Raw genomic sequence first — 22,294 nt, forward strand, 5'->3', positions numbered from 1 at the left:
TGAGAAATTTGATTAAAATGCATATTAATTCATGCCATATTTGTAACACCCATAAATATGAAAGGAAACCTTACAACATAAAAATTTCTCCAAGACCAGTGACAGAAAAACCATTCACAAGAGTTCACATGGACATTTTCATTATCAATAACAATAGTTTTCTTTCATTAGTGGATAGTTTTTCGAAACATCTACAAATGTATTTCATCAAACACAAAAATTTAGTACAAGTGCAAAAGGCACTAGCCAAATATTTCACTTCATTTGGATTCCCAAACGAAATTGTCACTGATCACGAAACTACTTTTCGATCTATACAACTAAAAAATTATTTGGCACAGTTAGGCGTCGAATTGAAATATGCATCTTCTTCGGAATCGAATGGCCAGGTAGAAAGGACCCATCTTTCCATAGCAGAAATCTTCAACACCAACAAACACAAATTTGTAGGTATGCAAACTAAATCGATTATCAAATTATCAGTAGCCCTGTATAATGATACAATTCACTCTGCAACAAAATTCACCCCTAACGAAATCATTTTTAACCAAAACAACATTGTTAACCCTGGCGAACTTATTGAAAAAGCGCAAGAAATGTTTTTAGAAGCAAGAGTTAATTTGGAAAAAGCTAAAACTAAACAAACCAAGAACAACGATCAAAAAGAAGATCCACCTCACTTGGAAGATGATCAAGAAGTATTTGTTATACCAAACATCAGAACAAAAACTGCGCCAAGAGCAGTTATGACAAAAATCAAGGAGGTAAAAAGAAAAACATTTAAAAACATCAGGAACGTAAAAAGGAATAAAAACAAAATTAAACGCTTAAAAAAATAGCCCTTTACGCAGTCCCTAACAATTGCACTTATCCCATAAGTAATTAATTAACCTTTACTAACGCTACTAATATTACTTTTTCAGATGATACCACTCATAATTTTTTACCTTTTCACAACAAGTCTTTGTCAAGAACTAGAGATCAAACATTTGGAAAACAAACCGATTCTGGTGATTAAGCACAAAAATTGTAAAATCCAATCTGGAAACATAAAAATCATTCATACAGTCAATTTAACAGACTTAGAAACAACCATTAATTTACTAACAAATATCGCATACACTAACATAGATGGTAAAAATCAACTAACCCAGATAGTAAAATATAAAGTGAAACAACTCTACGCCAACTTCTATCAACTGAAGCCATCGAACCATCGAAGACAAAAACGATGGGACACGGTTGGTACGACCTGGAAATGGATTGCGGGAAACCCCGACGCAGAGGACCTCCGCATCATCAACAAGACACTTCGTCAACTGATCGAAGAAAACAACGATCAGTACTACGTCAACGAACAACTTGGCCAACGCATCCAGCACCTGACAAACAACATCGCGCAAAACCTTGCTGACAACAGGATCATCAAGAACGAGATCGACATCCTAACCATCATCGTTAACATCGACACAGTGAACACCCTATTGACGAACATCCAAGACGCCATCTTGCTGTCAAAAGCCCTAGTTACCAGCAGCAAGATACTTTCTCCAAAGGAAATCCACACGATCAAGCAGCTCATCGAACAACAAGGAGTGCTCGTCGAAATGCCAGACGAAGCGTTTAACCTCGTGACGCCCAAATTCACCGTGAGCGACGAGACGTTACTGTACATCTTACAGCTGCCACAACTAGAAAAGGAAGAATCCAAAGTCATACGGATTCTACCTTTAACCATCAAAAATGCTGCTATCAACAATCACCCAGAGTTCCTAGTGAAGACCCGGCGAGAACTGTATACCACAACCAACCCGGATGATTACGTTCAACGTCGTTCTTTCATCAAAAAGTTCAACGACGCCTGCATCGCGCCACTTGTACTTGGCACACACAGCCGCTGCAACACAACATCAGACACAGAAACACGCACGAAGTTGTTAACCAACAACTTGATGCTGATCACCAACGCAAAAAACCAACAACTCGACTCCAACTGTGGACCGGATAACCGAACCGTGGAAGGCAATTTGCTGATTTCATTTTCGAATTGCTCAATCATCTTCAACGAGCGAAAAATTTCATCAAGCGAAATGTTCACCCAACCCGACGTCCTGGAAGGAGCACTGCACAACCTCATCATAGAATCAACACAGATCAAAGACCACGACATAGAAGCTGTTCACAACAACACAATCGTGAACAGACACCTGCTTCAACAAGTTCATCTGGCTCAGTACAGCAACAAGATGTGGAACTGGGGCCTTCTCAGCGGAATTTCTACATCAACAATTACGCTGACGGCAATCATCATTTTCATCATCATCAAATCAAACTGCATTTTGAGAGGAGCAGCCAAAAAGATCGCCTACCATCGGAACCTGAGAAAATCATCAAACACACGTGTCGCGGACGACACTCCAATACCCCCCGGAGGAGTTGCATCCCTACCTGTCGTCACCACGCTGGATCATCATGCACCGTCAGCAGGATACGGTGCCACGTAGTGCCACGCGGCATAGCAACGCCGGGTTATGCTGACTCGGCAGGACTGTTCAACAAAACTGTCCGCGCAGGTATGCGCGGCCTCTTTCATTCCCGGATCGCCGTGACGTTAACGTCGTAGTTCATCATTCAATTAAGTGTAATAATAAAAGTGATTTTTTAAAACGCACCCCGCGTCGCGGTTCTCGTAATTCTGTATTGATTTAAAAATTCATATCTCGGTCAAAGATTTTTTGCCCATTCTGGAAATTTCTGAAAAGTTGGCATTTTATGTCCTCTAAAACATATCAAAAAAATAAAAAAAATTAAAAATAGTGTTTTTTTGCAAATCAAGTTTTAGTGACAAAAAGTTAAATAAAAAATCACCAAATTTTTTTTTACCGTGTATCATTTTTTTTCAGTGTAGTCCATATCCATACCTACAACTTTGCCGAAGACACCAAATCGATCAAAAAATTTCTTCAAAAGATACAGATTTTTGAATTTTCACATATCATTTTTGTATGGACAGCTGCCAAATTTGTATGGAAAATTATATGGACAAACTAATGATGCAAAATGGCTTCTTTGGGCATACCGAAGGCACCAAAAAAGTTTCAGCCGGATTAAAAAATACAAAAAAAATCGAATGACCGAAATCTCAGAGAATTACTCAATAGTAAAACTATTTTGCCATCATTGAAAATTTAATAGCAAATTGCTGAATAATTTTCGAATCGAATGGAACCAAAATCATGCCGATTCGATTTGAGGGAAGGAAGATATAAGCGATTGACGGATGACGCAATATTCCAGGGCCTTCGGCCCGGGTTTTCTGAAATGGCACCCCAGTACCTTCGACAAAGACGTAAGTCTACGTCAAAATATATGTATATATTTTCGGTTGTCTTATTTTTGTTTAATGAGCTTAAGCATGACCCCTAAACAAAAGTGATTAAGAAATTTTAAATCCAAGATGGCGGCCAATATGGCGGTGTTGGAATAAAAAAAATAAGGCAATCATATTGCGCAATTCCCACTAACTTGGACTTCGCACTAAATTATTGCTATCGATCGCACTATTGCGACTTGTCAAACTGGCTTGAGGAATTTTAATTTTCTCAAAAAAATATCAAAGCGAGCCGATGTTGCTCACCTGTCAATCGCAATTTTAAAGTGCGAATGCCCAGTTTGGTGGAAACTGCGACTGGAAATGTAAATAAACAACTGCTGGTTGCCTAGTTTTTGGAAATTTTGTTGTCAAAAGTGCGAGAAAAAAGTGCGGGCCAAATCCAAGTTGCAGTGCAAGGATCAATAATCTGAAAAAAAATGATACAAAGTAAAATTTTTTTTTCGTGATTTTTATTTAACTTTTTGTCACTAAAACTTGATTTGCGAAAAAAACTATTTTTATTTTTTTTATTTTCTAATATGTTTTAGGGGACAAATTTCCAAAATACGCAAAAAAAATTGTCCGAGTTATAAATTTTTTAATCAATATTGATTTTTTCAAAAAATCGAAATATTGGTCGCAAAAAATTTTCATATTTGCAATCAAAAAGTACTTTAGTGAAATTTTGATAAAGTGCACCGTTTTCAAGTAATAGCCAATTTTAGGTAACTTTTTTATAAATAGTCGCATTTATTCATTTTTTTAAATCAATGCCCATTTTTGCCCACCATTGAAAAACATATTTTTTGAAAAGCAGAGAAAATTCTCTATATTTTGCTTTTTTGAACATTGTTGATACGATCTTCAGTTGCTGAGATATTGCAATGCAAAGTTTTAAAAACAGGAAAATTGATGTTTTCTAAGTCGCACCCAAACAACCCACCATTTTCTAATGCCGATACCAAATGTTCAAAATATGTTTCCCGTCATTTTGATCAACTTTTGTTCTACGAAAAACTTTATTTCTCTTGTGTGTTTCTTGTTTCATCTTAGTTTTTTTTAATTTGCATTTATCTTGTTTTGTTTATGTTTGTTTTTGACAGTTTTTCGCTCATTCTACCACCTTCGATGATTACCTTTTTACTCTTTAGATTTATCATGTTTTTACAGATTTTCTTTTCTTGCTTATAATTTGTTTTACCATTTACCATGGTATCATTATCGTTTAAATTGTAAAAAAATGAGTAGATACATAGTCTGGGAGTCCCAGACTAGAACATTACAAACAATTACTGCATACTTCCGGCATACTTATTTTTACAGAAAATTTAAAAAATGTTAGTTAAAAAAACATCCAAAGTTGAACCCAGAACTTTTTTTAAACAATGGCAAAGTCACATTAAAGTTAATGATTAAACACGTCTCTGCCACACCCAGCGATCAAGTGACAGTAAGGAAAAACGAGAAATATGCTCAGAGGGCCTTACTTCAGACAATCGTTATTCGCTAGAAACGATTTTCTTTCAACCTTGAACCCTAGCGAAGCGATCCTGGAGAAAGCCGTAGGTTAGAAAACGCCTAGCCTACTTCTTATCTTTTATTCACATTTTTCGTGCACCATTGCATTGGGATTCATTGGAACATCACAAACGTTAAAGCGACCAGGCCTACTGCGTAAAATTTACCGCAGAGATGATTCATTGAAGTGGCTTGAGTTTGAGCACGGCGTGTTCAAACAACAACACAATTCTGAATCTACAGGGGAGGAAGAAAGAATAAAGGGATGTGATTTGAAATTTAAAACCCCGTCACATATTATAATCTTGGATTTATTGATGCTCACTGTTCTGTTCTCATATTAATAGAAAATCTACACATTCATCACTCGTACAGCGCGTATACCTACACGTACGTGGTGGATCTGCTGATTGTTGGAATGACATTACACTGACGGTTAGGTTATTGTAAAAAGACACGCCATTAGTTACAAAACAAAACTGCTACATTCTTCGTTTCCGGAAGCAATCGTCGTCAGTTTCGGATGATGATGATGTTTGGGATGGTTTCAAATTCCGAATTAAATTAGGTTTACTTTACAAAAACAGAAACAAAATCCTGGTTGCGTTTGTTGGGTAACGTTTTTCCAAAAAGCTCTTTCGTTTATTTCAATTTTTTGCGTCTAGTTTAAAGTCTAGTTATACTGTAAAAGCTGTCTTTTTGTTTGCATGCTACGAGCTAATTTTGCTTTCGATACAATTTTTTTTAAAGGGATAACATGGTCTACAATAGCCTTGTTAGTTAGATGATCTATGAAAAAAAAAAAAAACTAATCTCTCTTTAGCCATTTATTGCGATCCTAAGGGTTTAAATGAGTGAAAATAGTATCTACCTTCCTTCTCCAACAACAGCCTGTAGAGCCGCATGCAGGGCCTGTCGTCGTTGCGCCTTCTCCTTCTAATTTGTTGTTCTAAATCAAACCTCGTAAAAGTCACCGTTCCCCGGGGAGAAACAAAAAACAAACCAAACAAAAAAAATCACCGCCGTTTTAAAAGTACTTGTTATACCGGTAGATGGCAACGCCGGCGACACCGATCAGAATCGATCCCATCAGATAGCCCCACAGCTTAAACTGAAAGAGAGAGGACAGCTGAGTCAATTTCAATGGGAGGGGGGCCATTTGAGAACAACAGGAAGGGGGAAAGAACAAATCAATGGGGTTTGAACACGAAAGAGAAAGAGAGAAAAAGTTGAAAAGAAAAGAGAGAACGTATTAAACTTAGAACCAATTGCAATTGAACCAAACACAAAAGAATTAAACAAATTAGTCAAGGCTAACTTTTAACGCGCAGTCTTTACCTTGGACGCTTCCTGGTTCTGGGCAACGGGCGCGGCTTTCTGCTTCTGTTCCAGCTTTTGCGCGTGGCCGAGCATCTTCTGGTAGAGGTCCTTTTCGTTTCGGGCCTCTCGTTTCGATTTGAGAATCATTTTGGAAAGTTCCTGAAAAAAAGTAGTTTGGTTAGACAATGAACTCAACTGAAATCGAGTGATAAATAGCTCAAGTTCTATCAACAGTTTTACAATATGAGTTGTTTAAATTGCGTTCAAGCTGAATTTGTGTCGATATTTGAAGTTTTCGATCCGATGTTACAAATCACAAAATAATAACCACTCGGACTAAATACAGGTTTGTAGCGGATGATCCAATAAACATTTTTTAGAAGAAATCGTGTTGATCTTTTAACCAGGATCTATGTCCGCTGTATAAAAAATACTTCGAATACCGACGTCGATTCAGATAAAATTTGTCCATGCTTGCTACGTAGTCTGAAATTGCTATCGTGTTTATGAATGATAAACACGACATCAAATGTCAAATCGCGATGAAGCTGAAAGTTCTATTTTTCGGTCCTGCAATTCAGCTTTCTTGGTGAATAGTGAGTTCAAAACCAAACTTCCCCCAAGTAAGTTTATTGGTATTTGTCAGATACTGTATTCTATTGGAGGTTGGCAGTACAGCGGAACTCGCGTGAAGCATCCCAGCAATCCGCCTCGATTGGCAACTGTCACCTTGGTTAAAGTGCAAGCTGCAGCCGAGGTGGTAAGTTGTGTTAGCGTGTGCTGGCTGTTTTTGTTTGAGAATCATTCAGTACACTTACAAATTGTTGTAGCCGGCGAAGCAGTTTTTCTTATTGTGTCGTGTGCTCCTGTAGATTCAGCACCAGGCTCTGACGGCTGTTTAGATGGTTGAACATAGCTTCTTTTTAACTTTTCGCGGCAACCCTTCATCTTCCAGACCGATACACAAGGTATCACCTCCATTCTCGTTCGTTCAAGGAATACCAGAAGCTCCACAAATACTTGGTGTAACAAGTGAGGCATACGGCATACTCAAATGGTCGAGATTGTATACGACGGAAACGATGATCCGTTTGAGGAAGAAATCAGTCCCTGAGAGATTGCGTGTTTGAAAGCGAACCAGATTAGCATCTTTACGGAAGAAGCTCTTGCATATCGTTGACAGCCAGGCAAGACACGAAATCGTCAACATGGATTTCGTTTTGGAGAATGAAGAATTTTCACATTCCATGAAGTTAGATAATGGCCCACCATTTAACAGCGAAGACTACCGACAGTTTTGTGCAGTGCATGGCACCAAACCTTATTTTCAACTCCACTATATCCGCAACAGAACGGACTGGCAGAAGTTTGCAAGAAGCTCGTGATTAATCCGGTTATCCTGATCAGAAAGTACGACGTGGTTGCTCCGGCAATATTGGGAAAAGTATCATTTTCATGGATTATATCTAAACACAACCAGTTTATGCATTCTAGGTACTTGAAGTTCACATCCGTGTTAGGGAAGCGCTTACTTGGTGATCAATTTTAGGCATTTTAGGTACTAGAACTTTCCGTCGGTTTTCATGAAGCGTTATGCTTGCAAATTCTCTGCATTTTGAAAATATTAAAAAATGAAAATATTTCGCTGGTTAATTTTGTCTGCACGAAAATGTAGCGATTTGAGTTTTTCATGTCATTCGCTGGCTTACCGCCGGATCTTTTTTTTGAATGGCACTCCAGCACCTTTGAGTACAATCAGCAAATGAACAAGTTGTGTCAAGGGACCTACTTAGGGAAATGAAAAGTCATTTTGAGCTTGCTTTGGTTTGACTACACCACTACAACCACAACTGCCAATCATTGAAGCTGATTGTCATTATATGGGAGCGTTCTTTTATTACGTAACGATAATTAATACGAATAAAAATTCACCAAATATAAGTTTTTGTCTTTGTTATACCAGCACTACATAAATTTGCAGTGTACGTTTCCTAAAAATCAGATTTTTCCTGATTTCAAGAATGATTGTTAAGTCACATTTCCATTCCGAACATTTGTACCGATGGACCGCATATGGGAAGGTCCCGAGAGTAGCTGGAGCGATCCCAAAGTTCCAGCACTCAGTTGGTCAAGATCAGCGGCTACAGAATCTTCAGTTTCGAACCGCCCCGCCAGTGGTACGAGATCCAGCTAAACATCCAAAGAACAACTGGTTAGCCACGGCAAACGGGAATATCGGCAGAATCCTGATAGTTTTCTTAGTTTTATTTTCTTCATTTATTGAAATTCCACCGTACGGAGATTTCAAGACATCCCAAAAATAATAACATATCAGCGATAAGTCGTGCCTGCTGACAAAGCCTTGGCGCCAGAATGTCTTAGACTACTGTTTGACTAGAATGGCCTTCAAACAACCAAGAGGAAACTGCATTGACCTGCTCGAGCTGGTCGTTTTACTTCTTGAAGGAGACTCCAAGAACGGCAAGAACACCGCGAGTCGACATAGAATTTTGGAGATCGGTTTAAACTTTCGATTTCGCTGATTATGCCGAGACGCGAGCTTTCCAAAAGCACTTATGGTACTTAGAATAATCGCATGCGTGTTTGATCTCGAAAAAGCATCCTTAGTTACCGAGATACGAAAAAAAAATCGGTATGGATGAAAATTGAGAACAGGACGAAAGTAACATGGTCGGAAAGAAACGATCAGCTTCACTTCAAGTAGCGAATGATGTTGCTGAACGTGCAGTTAAATTCAACAAAATACATGCCACAAAATTTGTAAAGTTCTTTGCGATTAATTTGTAACAGTTGAAATACAGATCAGTTGCAGACTGACCCCTTATACATAGCACAAGTGCGTCTCCTTTCTCATTTTCGGGATCGCTCAAGTACTTGCAGTTCACGTCCTTGTTAGGGAAGTGGTCTGCAACACATAAATATTGAACATTAACAATAATGAACTTACGGATTGTATCAGTTTGTCATCCTCGTCAAGTGTGGCCGCCTTTTGCAGGAACGCAATTGCTTCCTTTGTCTCTCCCTTGGCGTGCAGAATCTAAAAAAATGATCCAATTAGATTCATTCATTCTTCTGGACATTCGGCTCCAAAGTCACCTTCCCTTTCCGGAACAGCGCCTTCGTGTTGCTCGGCTGGCACTGCAGCACGTGGTCCACCGACTTGAGCGCGGCATCGTTCGCACCGATCTTGAGCTGCGCCAGCGCCAGATTGTTGTACACCTTCATGCGATCCTCGAGCAGTTCCTGCAGGTCGGCGTTCGTCGGTTCCGCTTCCCCGTCGGCCGTGGGCTTCGTGATGCCACCCTCGCTTTCGTCCAGATATTCCAACGCTCGCCGGTAGCTCTGGATGGCCAGGTTGTACTCCTGGCGCTTCATCCAGAAGTTGCCCCGCAGCCGCTTCTTGTTGCCAATGTCCTTGCGGGCCGCGTACGTTTTCGACTCCAGGTCGGTTTCCTCCTTCGAGGACACCAGCTCGACGGTGTAGGTGATCTTGGCGTTCGGGGGCACGCTCCGTTCCGGGTGGTCTTCGTTTTTGTAGCCCTGGTCGCCGTAAGCGAACCTCGCATCGACGATGACCTCGGCCCGTTCGCCCACGTTCATCAGCTTCAGCGTCATGTCCAGCCCTTGGACCACCTCGACGTCGTCAATCTGTACCACCATGCCTTGCTCCTGCTCCACTATCGTTCCGTCCTCTAACCTTCCGGTGAAGTTTATTACGGCTATGTCGCGACCCTCGGGCCGTTCGTCTGTGCCTTCTTGGAGAACCTTCTTTAGGAGCTTTCCGTTGCCCAGGATGTCCATGTATTCCTCTTTTGGTTCTTCCTTTGAGGTTGATGGAGTAGGTTCCGACGGTTCTTGCTGCTGGGAGTTCATCTCGGCCCGTTCCTGCTCGTTGATGTTGGACAAGTCCTCGAACGAACTGCTGCTTGACTTTTCTGCGTCCATTTTTGTTTATCTGGAAATTAAAATATAAATTAATTAAGTATATTTACCTAAATAATACAGAATTTAAATGAAAGCAAAAAAATAAATAAAAAAGAATGAATCCTAAAATATTCTTGAAACTTGAGTCAAGTAAATTGTCATGAAAACATAAATCCCTTGAACACTTGATTTAATATTTAGTTATATCAATTATTTATCTGAAACTCAAATGGGTCATAAATTAATGGAACAAAGATTGAAAATAAAACCAAGCAACATTCAAAAACAGTAAAGTTGATGTTGTGAAACAATTATGAATCATTTTTTGATCTAGTTGACCTGTGTAACACAAAAACTTAGTTATCTTCGTAATCAAGTTCGTAATCGTAAATAAACATTAACGTAAAAAATCGCCCAAAAATCACACCGCCATGTAATGACGTCTCAACAGCTCTCTGACTGGGGGAACCGTGCCTCTGCTGCTGTGTGAAAGGTCTAGAAACTTTTTTTCTTCTCTCTCAACTATTGTTGCAAATCACCTTAACTAAAAAATCACGTCACCAGTTTTTCGCTTATCATTGTTAGCAAAAACCTACCTGTTTTTCTACCGAACCTCAACGAAGTAGATCCTACTTGGATGATGACACACGGACGGGGGGATTTGCTTGATCCGCGCAGATGAAAACAGGAAAACAACAGGCACAATTTCTGATTTTACTCGCAGCGCAGGAGGCCACCAACCAGATTGTACACACGTCCACGGGCGGGCGGACTGAGAGAGCGAGCGGAGAACTGTTCCGTGGGGTGAGGTTGGACTGGTTTGCTGGAAAAGCAGGGGGACGTTACAAAATTGCTTGTTCTTGCGTTAGTTTTTGTACATACTTTGATTTTTTCACGATTTAGGTTGATTTTAGTCGGACATTATAGTTTAAAACTCGATTTCACAGAACTTTAAATTTTATTCTAGGCAAGTGCTTTATCTGTTCGTTTACCAAAGATTTCCTCGAAAGTGACAGCTGATTTGACAGATGTCAAGAATTTAAATATGCCACATGGGACTCGTCTAATTCTGGACGACAAATGTAACACTGAAAAGAAAATTTCCAGCAAAACTATGTAAACGGGCAAATGTGGATTTGTATTCAAACAAACAGTCCTGGATAATGATTCCATTAAGAATGAGCAAATTAGAATGTTAGCTTACAAATCCACATAGGACCATTTACGATGTTTTGCTTGAATTTATGATTTCGACGGTAACATTTCAAAAGGCATAATGTACATTTTGACACTTTCTGGGTTATTGCATATTCTGAAAGTACTCCTAATAAGCTACCTCTCCACCTAAAATGAGCAAAAGTTACTTCAGTAAAGTCTGTTTAATCATGATTTTAAATATAGTAACATAAACAAAATCTCTGGCATCAGCAGTGCTTATTTATATATAGGGGCAGGGGGGCAGAATGGACCAGGGGGCAGAATGGGCCACCCTTGGTTTTGGGTTTTAGAATGGATTTAGACCAATTGTAAGGCAAGGGTCTTATAAAGGACGTCAAATAACATCACCATACCGAAAACGACGTTTGAATTCATTGTATTTTTCGAATTATGAGCAAAAATGTAAATTTATTGAAAAACCACGCAAATGTTGTTTATTTTGAGGTATTTAAATAAGCTTTCTGAAAAGTTGGATTGTTTGAAAAAGTTTGATCAATGCTTATAACGTTACTAGATGTTACTACCAAGGTATACAAACAACAACGGAACCTTGAAATCATTTAGAGACTTGGTGGTGGAAGTGTTAAATTAAAATCCACTTGGGGGCAGAATGGACCACCCTTATCCTGCCTTATAAAATCAATCAAATGTTATGAAATTTGGATTAAATGGATTATTTCTCTCCTGGTAGCTTCACAAATCACCTTTAATGCAACAATAATTGATTTTCAGTTGTGTTGACGCTTAGTTGAAAAAATAGTGTCTTATTTCAACATATTAACACTATTTTCAAAAATGTTTGTTTTGGTAAGTGACTATTTTTATAAAAGTGGTCTAACTTCATGGAAACTATGTTAGAAAGGTACCTTAAGTCATTTCTTATCTCCCTTCAACGTTGTATTAGACGAAATGGCTTGTTTTCTAAGGTGGCCCATTCTGCCCCGCAGGCTGGCCTATTCTGCCCCGCACCCTGGAAAAGTAGTCGGAAAAACATTTTTTTTAAAGTGGCTCAAAAATTCTTTTAAGCTAAAAATTTTCATCAACCAAGTATACAACATTGAAGAGAACATCCCAAAGCATAAGCCTACTACACTGAATTCATAAGTTTTCATGTTTTTCTATGGTTTTTGGCGCATTTTACTTACACTGAAATAAATATCATGATTGCTGCTATAAGTTTCGCATATAGATTTTTGCAGAATGCCTCTACATTTGACCTCTATATGCGCCGCATATAAACTGTGTGAGCACTGCATATAAATGGATAAGGAACATAAATATGTCAACGGATATAAAACGTATGTTCACGACACATGAATGGTATATGCAATGCTCACAGATTTAATGATGTTGCACATATAGCATGTTAGTGCTGCACTCATGATTTTTAATAAATTATCAATTGATTATTGATAGCCATGCATTTTATTATTATTCATTAGTTCATATATTAAATTGATATTTTATTTTCTTTCGAAATTATAAAACAAAGTTTTTGATTGTTTAACTTTTATTATTAATTTATTATTAATGGCAGGACTTGAAGCACTTCTTTCAGGAGATCGCTTGGAAAAGGACCGTTTCTGGGAGGAGTAGCTCCTCCAGCAGCTGCCGCGTTGCTCTTTGTTTCCGGACGGTAATGCGGAACTCCGAGCCCTGCCTCTTGAGCCCGGAGTGCGACGCGTCTCCTTGATCTTTTTACATCGAGGTTGACCAGCAGCAACAGATACACCGGAAGATTGTTCTTGTCGATGATTTTCACGATCTGTGAAAGGAAAAAATAGTTTAACATTGTTCTCACCACACAGAATTCCTCTACAAACCTGGTTCAGAACCATTCCGACGGTTCACCTTCTCTGGATGCAACCTGCACGGTCCGCCACTGTTCTGCAGTCCCGGAACCAGCGTCTCGTTGACGGTCAGCTCCATCTGCTGCTCTCAAAGTAATTGACGAGCAGTACACGCCCCGGGTCGTCGGATACATCCGGATCTCGTTATTTTTACCTCTGTGGCCAAACAGGATCTGCATCTCGTCTAGTTGGTAATCTGGACCACCTTTGTGCCGGAACCGTCTGCCATCTCAGTCCGCGGAGAATCAAGTTTGAGGCACACGCGCTGTTGCTGCTGGCTGACACACACGCGCAAGCAATTTTGTACACATTCTGGCACACATTCATAAATGTTGTGAACCTTGCATATACATTTTATGTAAAAAAGCACACTGCAAAAATCTGTAGTATCTCGCATATAAATGTTATATGCGGAGTTCACGAAACATACTTGCAAAAACAATAGGTTTCATCGAGCAGAATCCGATTGAAATAACTCAAAATTAAGTGTTGAATTAACACGCTCGATTTTGTCAAACCTCTTTTGGAAAAACAACAAATCAATGCGTTGATTCTACACAATTGATTCAATTGCAAATAAAAATTGTTTGCACGTGTTCTTTTTCTGTCAAAATAATCCGTCTTCGAGAAGCCGCGTCTAAAGGAAAATATTATTGTTCCTTCTTCGGGGTCCGTTTTCTTCGGTCCATGCCTCGGTTATGTGGACTGTCCGCGTGATTCGACCGATTTTTGGCCTGTCCGCCAGCCGTGGACGAAATTTCATTTGGTTCGAGAAGTTTGTGCTAAAAAATTGTGACTATTCAGCTGCCACCCAAGTACACCAAGCAAACAGTCACGGGACGGAAGAAACGAGCAATGACCACCTTGCTAAATCCGACTGCCTTCAAAGTATCCTTAACGGAGCCAGCAACAAGTGGGATCAACCTCCAACACCGTAACTTCAATGTCACCCAAGCTCCGGCACTTGAAATGCGGATGCAGCTTCCGTCGGAAGGGCCGTGCTACTCCCCAGTTCCTTGGCCCGTGAACAAGCTTGGTATGCGCCTTGGCATTGGAGATTCCTCAAGTTATGCCGTTCTAATGTTTTTTACCCGTTTCAGACCACTGGAGAACATGACAGATTAAACAAGCGGTGGCAGCTTAACCAACTCGTCGTTGATGTCCTCATCGGGAGGCGGCGGCAACACCAGGTGCGGTTCAAGAGAAGCGAAACTGCCTAAGGACAGAATGTGAAAAGCAGTGTGAAATTATTCTTGTTACATAAATTATTTCATCCAAAATAAAAATTTCAATAAATAATGGAAACAATTATCTCAATTAAATGTTATTTTGTTTTGACTCAATCAGAAGCCTCAAATTGAAAAAAAAACTGAATTATTTCAACAAAAAATCAACGTTGTTTCAACAAAAATCGGATTTGAACGCACTTTCTGTCAAATTTTAATCAACAAAAACGAGGGTAGATTCTACAAAAATACCGATTTGATACAACAAAATGTCCTGATTTGAAAAAACAAAATTCAAGGGTTGATTCAAAAAAATATTTTGTTGATTATATTCAACAAAATTATTTTGTTGAATCAAACCTCGTACAGGCTGATTCTACAAAACATTTTTCTGCGTGAAGGGGACCATAGTTGATCCATCGAAAAAATGTTGTCTTGACATTATTTTTTTTTGCATTAAAATGAGAAAAAAGTGATCAGAAATTTACGAATTAAGAATTTAAGAATTTAAGAATTAAAGAATTAAAGAATTTAAGAATTTAAGAATTTAAGAATTTAAGAATTTAAGAATTAAAGAATTAAAGAATTAAAGAATTAAAGAATTAATGAATTTAAGAATTTAAGAATTTAAGAATTTAAGAATTTAAGAATTTAAGAATTTAAGAATTTAAGAATTTAAGAATTTAAGAATTTAAGAATTTAAGAATTTAAGAATTTAAGAATTTAAGAATTTAAGAATTTAAGAATTTAAGAATTTAAGAATTTAAGAATTTAAGAATTTAAGAATTTAAGAATTTAAGAATTTAAGAATTTAAGAATTTAAGAATTTAAGAATTTAAGAATTTAAGAATTTAAGAATTTAAGAATTTAAGAATTTAAGAATTTAAGAATTTAAGAATTTAAGAATTTAAGAATTTAAGAATTTAAGAATTTAAGAATTTAAGAATTTAAGAATTTAAGAATTTAAGAATTTAAGAATTTAAGAATTTAAGAATTTAAGAATTTAAGAATTTAAGAATTTAAGAATTTAAGAATTTAAGAATTTAAGAATTTAAGAATTTAAGAATTTAAGAATTTAAGAATTTAAGAATTTAAGAATTTAAGAATTTAAGAATTTAAGAATTTAAGAATTTAAGAATTTAAGAATTTAAGAATTCAAGAATTTTAGAATTTAAGAATTTAAGAATTTAAGAATTTAAGAATTTAAGAATTTAAGAATTTACAAATTTAAGAATTTAAGAATTTAAGAATTTAAGAATTTAAGAATTTAAGAATTTAAGAATTTAAGAATTTAAGAATTTAAGAATTTAAGAATTTAAGAATGTAAGAATTTAAGAATTTATGTTTTTTCCGTGCCCCTGCCCAAATCCACCACCTGGGCCGGCACGAATGGCAGCCAACTTCACGCTGGTCTAAAGCGCGGCGGCGGCGAGCGATCACACCTCGTCTAAAATCTGGCCTGCACTGCAGCAGCAAATTTCGCTCTCTTTGCCCGACATTTGTCAGAAAAACGTGCGTTTCGATTCGGTCCCGGGTGAAAAAGTGCAAAATTGGTGCTAATTCTTGTCTGGTTTCTCGTTTGTTTGCAGTGAAAAGCAGCCCCCGGCAACGATGAACGCGGAAAAGTTGAAGAAACTGCAGGCCCAGGCCGCGGAAGTCCGCATCGGCGGCAAGGGCATGCCCCGCCGCAAGAAGAAGATTGTCCACACGAACTCGGCCGTGGACGACAAGAAGCTGCAGCTGTCGCTGAAGAAGCTCGGCGTGAACACGATCCCCGGCATCGAGGAGGTCAACATGATCAAGAACGACGGCACCGTAATTCACTTCAACAACCCGAAGACGCAGGCCTCGCTCGCGACCAACACATTCGCCATCACCGGCCACAGCGAGACGAAGCAGATTACGGAAATGCTGCCGAGCATCATCTCCCAGCTGGGTCCGGAGGGTTTGAGCCAGCTGAAGAAGCTGGCCAGCGCCGCCGTGGCCGAGGACGACGATGACGTGCCGGAGCTGACGGAAAACTTCGAGGAAGCGTCCAAGAAGGAGGTGGAAAATATTACGCAGAAGGTGCAGGAGATTCCGGTTTCATAAATTGACCCGCCCGCCCCTTTTCTCTCCTGCTTGGCCCCTTCCCCCCGCAGCCCTCCTCCTTTTCCTTCTGACTGACTGGGGCCCGCAAAACGAACCCCCGAGTAACATCTCTCCGCCACACCGTGGTTCCGTGGTTCTTCTGTGCGTGCGTGTGTGCGCCAATGGTTCCGGACCACCACCATCACCTTCTCAACAAAAGCAAGCCCCACTACAAGCCAAGTGCCGGGTTCTGGCTGTGAATCCGGCGCTGGTGTGGAAGGGGGGAAAATCAATAGCAAGCAGCAAGAAGAAAACGAAATTGTAACCTTCGAACAACAACATCAACAACAACAACGCTCTGTGACTTGTAAATAACAAAGAGTTGGTTTAAAATGGAAGAAAAACAATTCTGGAAAGGAATTCAAATGGAAATTGAAGAACGATGGAATAACGACAGCAGAACAAAAGGAAGATCTTCGTTACTAAAAAACACACACACACATTTTAATAAACAATAAATTGAATAAAGAGTAGATTTAAGGAAACATAAGGAATCCAAAACAGAAGAACAATCTCTCGTCTTGACTTCTGATTTAACTAGCTTCGAAAAAACATCCCTCATCCAATTAGAATCAAGAAAACGCAATCTCATTCAGCAGCAGCTTCTTCAATCAGATTGGAAAAGAAGGGGGCATTAGTCACTTTCGAGGACACACTTGCAAGACGCATTTTGTATAGTTTGCAGATAAAGTAGAGGGCAGCTGTAGCAATTGCGCACCAATACGAACAGTTTCAGGTGTATTGATTAGGGTGGTTCCATGTAAATTTAAATAATTCAAGTTAAATCATTGTTAAAACGGTGTTCAATATACATAAATCATAAATTCTAAGTACTTTTCAAAAACGACCAACAAAACATGTAAAATAATTGCGTCACCCTAACAAAAACTAATTAAGCGCACAGCACACTGCTGCGGAGAACGTCGTCGTCGTTCTCGCTTCTTCTACGAAGAGAATCGAATTAGTATGAGAGTCGTACATACAGAAAGGAAAAAAAAATGCGAAGGTTGAAGGCCACTCTGCTGCTGGTGCGGGACAGAAGGTTCAAAGGAAACCACTATTTCCGGATAGGTTAGCGTGATTGAAACGGGACCCAGCGTTGCGGTCAGTTTTTTGTCGTCATTTTGTGGGAACATTATGCTGCTGGTTCTGTCCAAAGACGGAACGCCCACAGTTGGAATGAAGCGGTATGGTACAACGTTGTGTTGTAGAGGTTGTAGGGTGATATTTATAAATATTTATTTAGTTTTTCCAATGGCCGTGTGATTGCGCGAGAGTAGTGGCCGGTCGGTCACATGTGCGTGTGTGGAGCGAAAAAATACATGTGCGGGATCGAGTGCACCGCATATGGGCATGTGTGAAGGGTGTACGGTGGGTTTGCAAAACATTTGTTAGAAAAAATGTTAAGAATTTTGTAAAAAATACCATAACAACGTCTTTACTTTGAGAAATGTTTGTTCTACGAAAAGCTAAACTTTTCTTGTTTTAGGCCTTTTTTGTACTTTTATTCACGTTTATCGATCTTTATTAGTTTGGTTTCAAAAGTTTTAGGATTATTGTACAATCTCTGGTCATTATCTTTTGTCTATTTCAATTTAGTGTATTTTGTACAGTCACTTTTTCTTTTTCACATTTTACAATAATATCATTCAATTCAATAAATTCAAATTTTAACATTCTTAAATTACAAATACCTTGAATGTTAAAAGTTTTTAATTTTAAAACAAAAACTTTAAATATGATTTGTACCAGCCTTCGCATTTTTCAATTGGTTTTTTTTTATATCTTAATTTTTAAATTATTGAATTTTTATTTTTTTCAATTTAACTTAACTTTGAAATTCCGAGAACATTTCAAATAGCGCCACATAGCCTTAACGTAAGCGATGAAATATGACAATCATTGAAAAATTTAAAACTTCAAAAATTTAAAAAAATACATATTTTCCAATATGCAACAAAAATAAAAATTTCAAATTCAGAAATATTCAAACATTAAAAAAATACATTAAAATTTAAAGAACTTAAAATTTAAAAATTGTAAAACTTGAAAAGTTTATAAAAAATCAGGATTTAAAAAAATATTCAAAACTGTAGAAATTATACAAAAATAAATTCTGAAATTAAAAAAAATGACATAGACAAATTAAAATTCGGAAACTCAAAAAGGCAAAATTAAAAAATTTAAGATTGTAACAATAAAAATAAATAAATTGAAAAAAACATACCTACTTGAGACAAAACATGATTTTTTTTTTTGAATTTTGAAAGATCACAAATGGAGCCAAACATTTCAAAAGGGCACAAAACTTTTATAAACAATAGTGTATCCCTTTCACTCAAATGACAGTTTGCATAAGGTGTGAGAGGGATACACTCTTGTTTACACAAGTTTTGTGCCCTAATGAAATGGAAAGCACGAAATATTCAAAAATTGATCATTAAAGTACAACAATTTCATATACAAATATTCTAAAAATTTGAAATTTTTAAATTCAAAAAAAAAAAAATCTAGAATTTTATTTTAAAAGGTTTTATAAACATATGCAACACACCCACTGATGAAATATTCTAGCAGAGCTGGTTTTGTCAGAATCCTGTTAGAACCGTGGAACTTTTCTGCTAGAATGCTGTAAGAATATCCAGCTCTGCTAGAACTTCACTAAAATCCTGCTAGAACGTCGTGACTGGGCAATAGCTTTTAGGACCTTTTTTTTAAAAAAAAAACTCTATAAATATTGTTTTTAAATATAAAAAAATAATAAACTAAAATAAATTCACGAATTCAAAAATTAAAAAAATCAAAATTCACGGATTCGGATATAAATAATTCATCATTTTTCATAATTTAATATAATAAAATCTAAAATTCAAATTCTAGAATCTAATTTGATTTGTTTTTTTAATTCGTACTTGATTATTTTGAATTAAATAATTAATTATTATTTGTTATAATTTTCGAAATTTTTAATTTTAGATTTTTTTTATTATTTGAAATTCCAAAACTCACAAATGCAAAATTAAAAAATTCGAGATTCTAACAAATCAAAAAAAAAAAAAATGCAATAAATTTAAATCTGAGTAATTAAAAATTCATCATTTTTCAAAAATGTATTTTGTATTTTGACCACGCGTTACATTATTATATTATTATTAAATAATATATTACTATATTACAAACGAAATCTTGAGTATTTTTTTGAAAAGGTCCAATATACCAAATTTCCAGTTTTTGCTTTTCGGGTGATTTTGAAACAGCCTTGAGTATTAAAAAACACCCAAAAACCAAAAACTGAAAATTTGGTTTATTATCAAAAAAAAACTCCAGAAATGAAATTAAGAGTTTTTTTAATAGGTCCTATAAACATAGCTTAAAGGACCTTTTAAAAAAAACTCTAGAGAAGTAAAGTTTTACAAAAGTGTGAGAAAATGGAAAAATTTTCGATGGTGATAATCAAAAGGACTTTTGGGTCACCCTATTCTATCTTCTGAGTCAAAGTCGATTTTCTATTTCAATCGGTTATTTTTTCCCAGTGCAAAAACGCACTAAACGCACCCTCTGTCTGTCAGCCGAGCCGGGATGAAAATATGTAAACAAACAAAAACTACTCGGAAAGACCGGAACTCGATTCCTTAACGAAACCATGACTGACGTTCCGTGTTCCGGATCCGGAGTTCGACCTCCAAAATCGCTCCTTAGGTTAGCTTAATTATTAAAAAAAATAATCTGATTTAACTAAAACTAGATGTCCTACAGTGGCCGCGACCTGCTAGAACACCACATCAGCACCTACGACGTTCGGGGCCTCCCGAGCAAGCTGACCTGCGCCGAAGAGGAACCGGACCAGGCGGAAGCCGTCCAACGGTTGAAGGGTAACTTTACATTTACTGTTTAAAAGTTTGAGGAAATTAAGTTGAAATTCGATTTTTTCCTCAGACGAATTCCGGCTGCTTTTGGCGCAAAATCGCGTCGGTAAAGCAGACCTCTACTCGGAGGGTGAGTGGCAACGTGACCGGAAGCGCGTTCGGCTGCGGCGCACAGCCGGCAAGTGGAACCTGTACGGGTACATGGAGGACAAGGTGCACTATTTGGACGGGTACGAGGCGTTGCATCTGATGGAAATGGTGAGTTTAGTTCGATTTCTGGTTTGGGGAATTTTGAATTTTCAAACTTGAACGATTTTTTAGAACAGATTACTTGTGTACTGGCATTCGGTGCAAGTTTCACTTGAGCAGGCTTACACTCTATTCTTGGGATATGAAGAATCGCTCAGTTTAGAGGAGTACCAAGTTTACAACTCGCTGATGAGGGCCGGCTTTTATCTGCTAAAGTTTGATTGCAATCGGAAATACCGACCGGAAGTGACTGGGAAAGAGTTGGACGACGAAACCAAATGTGTTTGGAGGAATTTGTTTGAAGTTTTGAGGCAACCTAATCCGTTAATTGACGAAGAAGTGCAAGATGAAGCTTTGATAGACAAAGTGAGAAGTTCGATGCAACAATTTAATAAAGCAATAATTTTGCAAGAATCTTCTGAAGATTTGAGTGCAGATGTCGATGAAACGAATAGTTCAGACAAACGAAAAATCTCACTGAGCAATGAAGAACATGTTACTAAAAAGCACAAACCGGAAGAAGGCTTTTTGCAAAAAGATTCCGAAACCTGCTCAAAGTTGGCCAAATTCCAGCAACTCTTCCAGCGATTTGACATTATTCGGAATAGTTTAGACGAGGCCCCGCAGGGAAATCCAAACACCAAGTTAAAACTGCTGTTTGATATGTTCCCCAGCGATGTTACCAACTTCAAACGAAGTGAACCGATGCTGCCGGAGTACCGAATTGTCGTCACGACGTAAGTTAATACTAGAAACCTGGAATTCAATTTTCACAGTAAAAAATATCAAATATTGCAGCACCGGAGACCCACTTCCAACGGCAGCGGACGTAGCGCACCTCTATCGCAGTCAACCGCAGACGTCGGCGCCGATTCTGGTGATGCAGGTGGCGGACACGCTCACCATTCACTGCTTCCTGTACAGCTTCTATCGACTGGGGCGAAATCTGGTAACGGCGAGGGCGCCGGAAAGAGCGCGGACGCAGGTTGCAGCGGAAGACGGCGAAGGGCAGCTTGAGGCGGGAGTTTCAAATGAGTCGCTTGGGGAGGGGGATGTGATGGCTTTGAGTGAATAAATGTTGTGTTGTTTAGTATAATATGTGTGTTTTACGTTATTCATGAGAAATATTTTTTTAAGCTTTCTCTATTTCTATCCGCTTTCCCTTGCAATTTTAGAAAGCTTTTTTTTTCTTTTTTTTTCTTACTTTTGGTACAAGCAACAATTGTTCCGAAATTAATTATGATGTAACACACAGCCGAAAGGAACTTCAAAACTCTGTTATGTATCTCAACAGAACATATTGTATCTTGATTCTTCACCAATAAAACCGAAGCATCTTTGATTTTTAGAATATCGTTTTATTCACTATAAAATAAATAAATAATAAACACTGTCCTAGACATTATTTCTACGATGTTAATTTCATAAATAGATAAAATATAAATTTAGCAGTCAAAAATTAAAAAATCGGTATTCCCAATTGTAATTTCCATACTTTGGCTTTACGCCGATCGTAGACGTGATCAAGATACCAATCGCTCCCTAATTTTGGGCGGTTATTTGAGACCCCAAGTGGGATCAACAAAATAAGTTGTTCAA

General features: G+C 37.9%; 3 protein-coding genes across 4 annotated transcripts; 2 read left to right on the top strand and 1 right to left on the bottom strand.

Moving 5' to 3' along the window:
* Positions 1-5,186: 5,186 nt before the first annotated feature.
* On the bottom strand, positions 5,187-10,965 carry LOC120416568 (peptidyl-prolyl cis-trans isomerase FKBP8). Of its 2 annotated transcripts, none has more exons than XM_039578301.2 (5): positions 10,753-10,965; positions 9,329-10,187; positions 9,180-9,269; positions 6,230-6,370; positions 5,187-6,020 (listed from the first exon to the last, which is right to left on the bottom strand). In XM_039578301.2, exons 2-5 carry the CDS (start codon positions 10,175-10,177, stop codon positions 5,919-5,921), a joined length of 1,182 nt encoding a protein of 393 aa, XP_039434235.1. In that variant the 5' UTR covers positions 10,178-10,187; positions 10,753-10,965; the 3' UTR covers positions 5,187-5,918. The 2 variants fall into 2 exon arrangements, with proteins under 2 accessions (XP_039434235.1, XP_039434236.1); XM_039578302.2 differs by having other exon boundaries at positions 5,187-6,002; positions 10,753-10,957.
* A 4,865-nt stretch (positions 10,966-15,830) lies between these two features.
* On the top strand, positions 15,831-17,092 carry LOC120416571 (transcription factor BTF3 homolog 4-like). The gene is made up of 2 exons (XM_039578305.2): positions 15,831-15,962; positions 16,040-17,092. Exon 2 carries the CDS (start codon positions 16,062-16,064, stop codon positions 16,539-16,541), a length of 480 nt encoding a protein of 159 aa, XP_039434239.1. The 5' UTR covers positions 15,831-15,962; positions 16,040-16,061; the 3' UTR covers positions 16,542-17,092.
* Positions 17,093-20,120: 3,028 nt separating this feature from the next.
* On the top strand, positions 20,121-21,971 carry LOC120416570 (uncharacterized). Its single transcript, XM_039578304.2, has 5 exons — positions 20,121-20,279; positions 20,337-20,452; positions 20,517-20,704; positions 20,768-21,432; positions 21,494-21,971. Exons 1-5 carry the CDS (start codon positions 20,224-20,226, stop codon positions 21,768-21,770), a joined length of 1,302 nt encoding a protein of 433 aa, XP_039434238.1. The 5' UTR covers positions 20,121-20,223; the 3' UTR covers positions 21,771-21,971.
* Positions 21,972-22,294: the final 323 nt, after the last annotated feature.

This window comes from Culex pipiens, chromosome 3, assembly GCF_016801865.2.
Source record: "Culex pipiens pallens isolate TS chromosome 3, TS_CPP_V2, whole genome shotgun sequence".
In the NCBI taxonomy this organism is placed as follows: Eukaryota; Metazoa; Arthropoda; class Insecta; order Diptera; family Culicidae; genus Culex; species Culex pipiens.

Bases quoted from the DNA above. Each gene is read 5' to 3' on its own strand.
- LOC120416568 (XM_039578301.2), bottom strand. From the start codon at position 10,177: ATGGACGCAGAAAAGTCAAGCAGCAGTTCGTTCGAGGACTTGTCCAAC. The intron at 9,270-9,328 runs GTGACTTTGGAG...TCATTTTTTTAG, and splicing joins CGCTGTTCCGGAAAGGGAAG to ATTCTGCACGCCAAGGGAGA. The intron at 6,371-9,179 runs GTAAGTTCATTA...ACTTTTTTTCAG, and splicing joins ATGACAAACTGATACAATCC to GAACTTTCCAAAATGATTCT.
- LOC120416571 (XM_039578305.2), top strand. From the start codon at position 16,062: ATGAACGCGGAAAAGTTGAAGAAACTGCAGGCCCAGGCCGCGGAAGTC.
- LOC120416570 (XM_039578304.2), top strand. From the start codon at position 20,224: ATGACTGACGTTCCGTGTTCCGGATCCGGAGTTCGACCTCCAAAATCG. The intron at 20,280-20,336 runs GTTAGCTTAATT...GATGTCCTACAG, and splicing joins CCTCCAAAATCGCTCCTTAG to TGGCCGCGACCTGCTAGAAC. The intron at 20,705-20,767 runs GTGAGTTTAGTT...ACGATTTTTTAG, and splicing joins CGTTGCATCTGATGGAAATG to AACAGATTACTTGTGTACTG.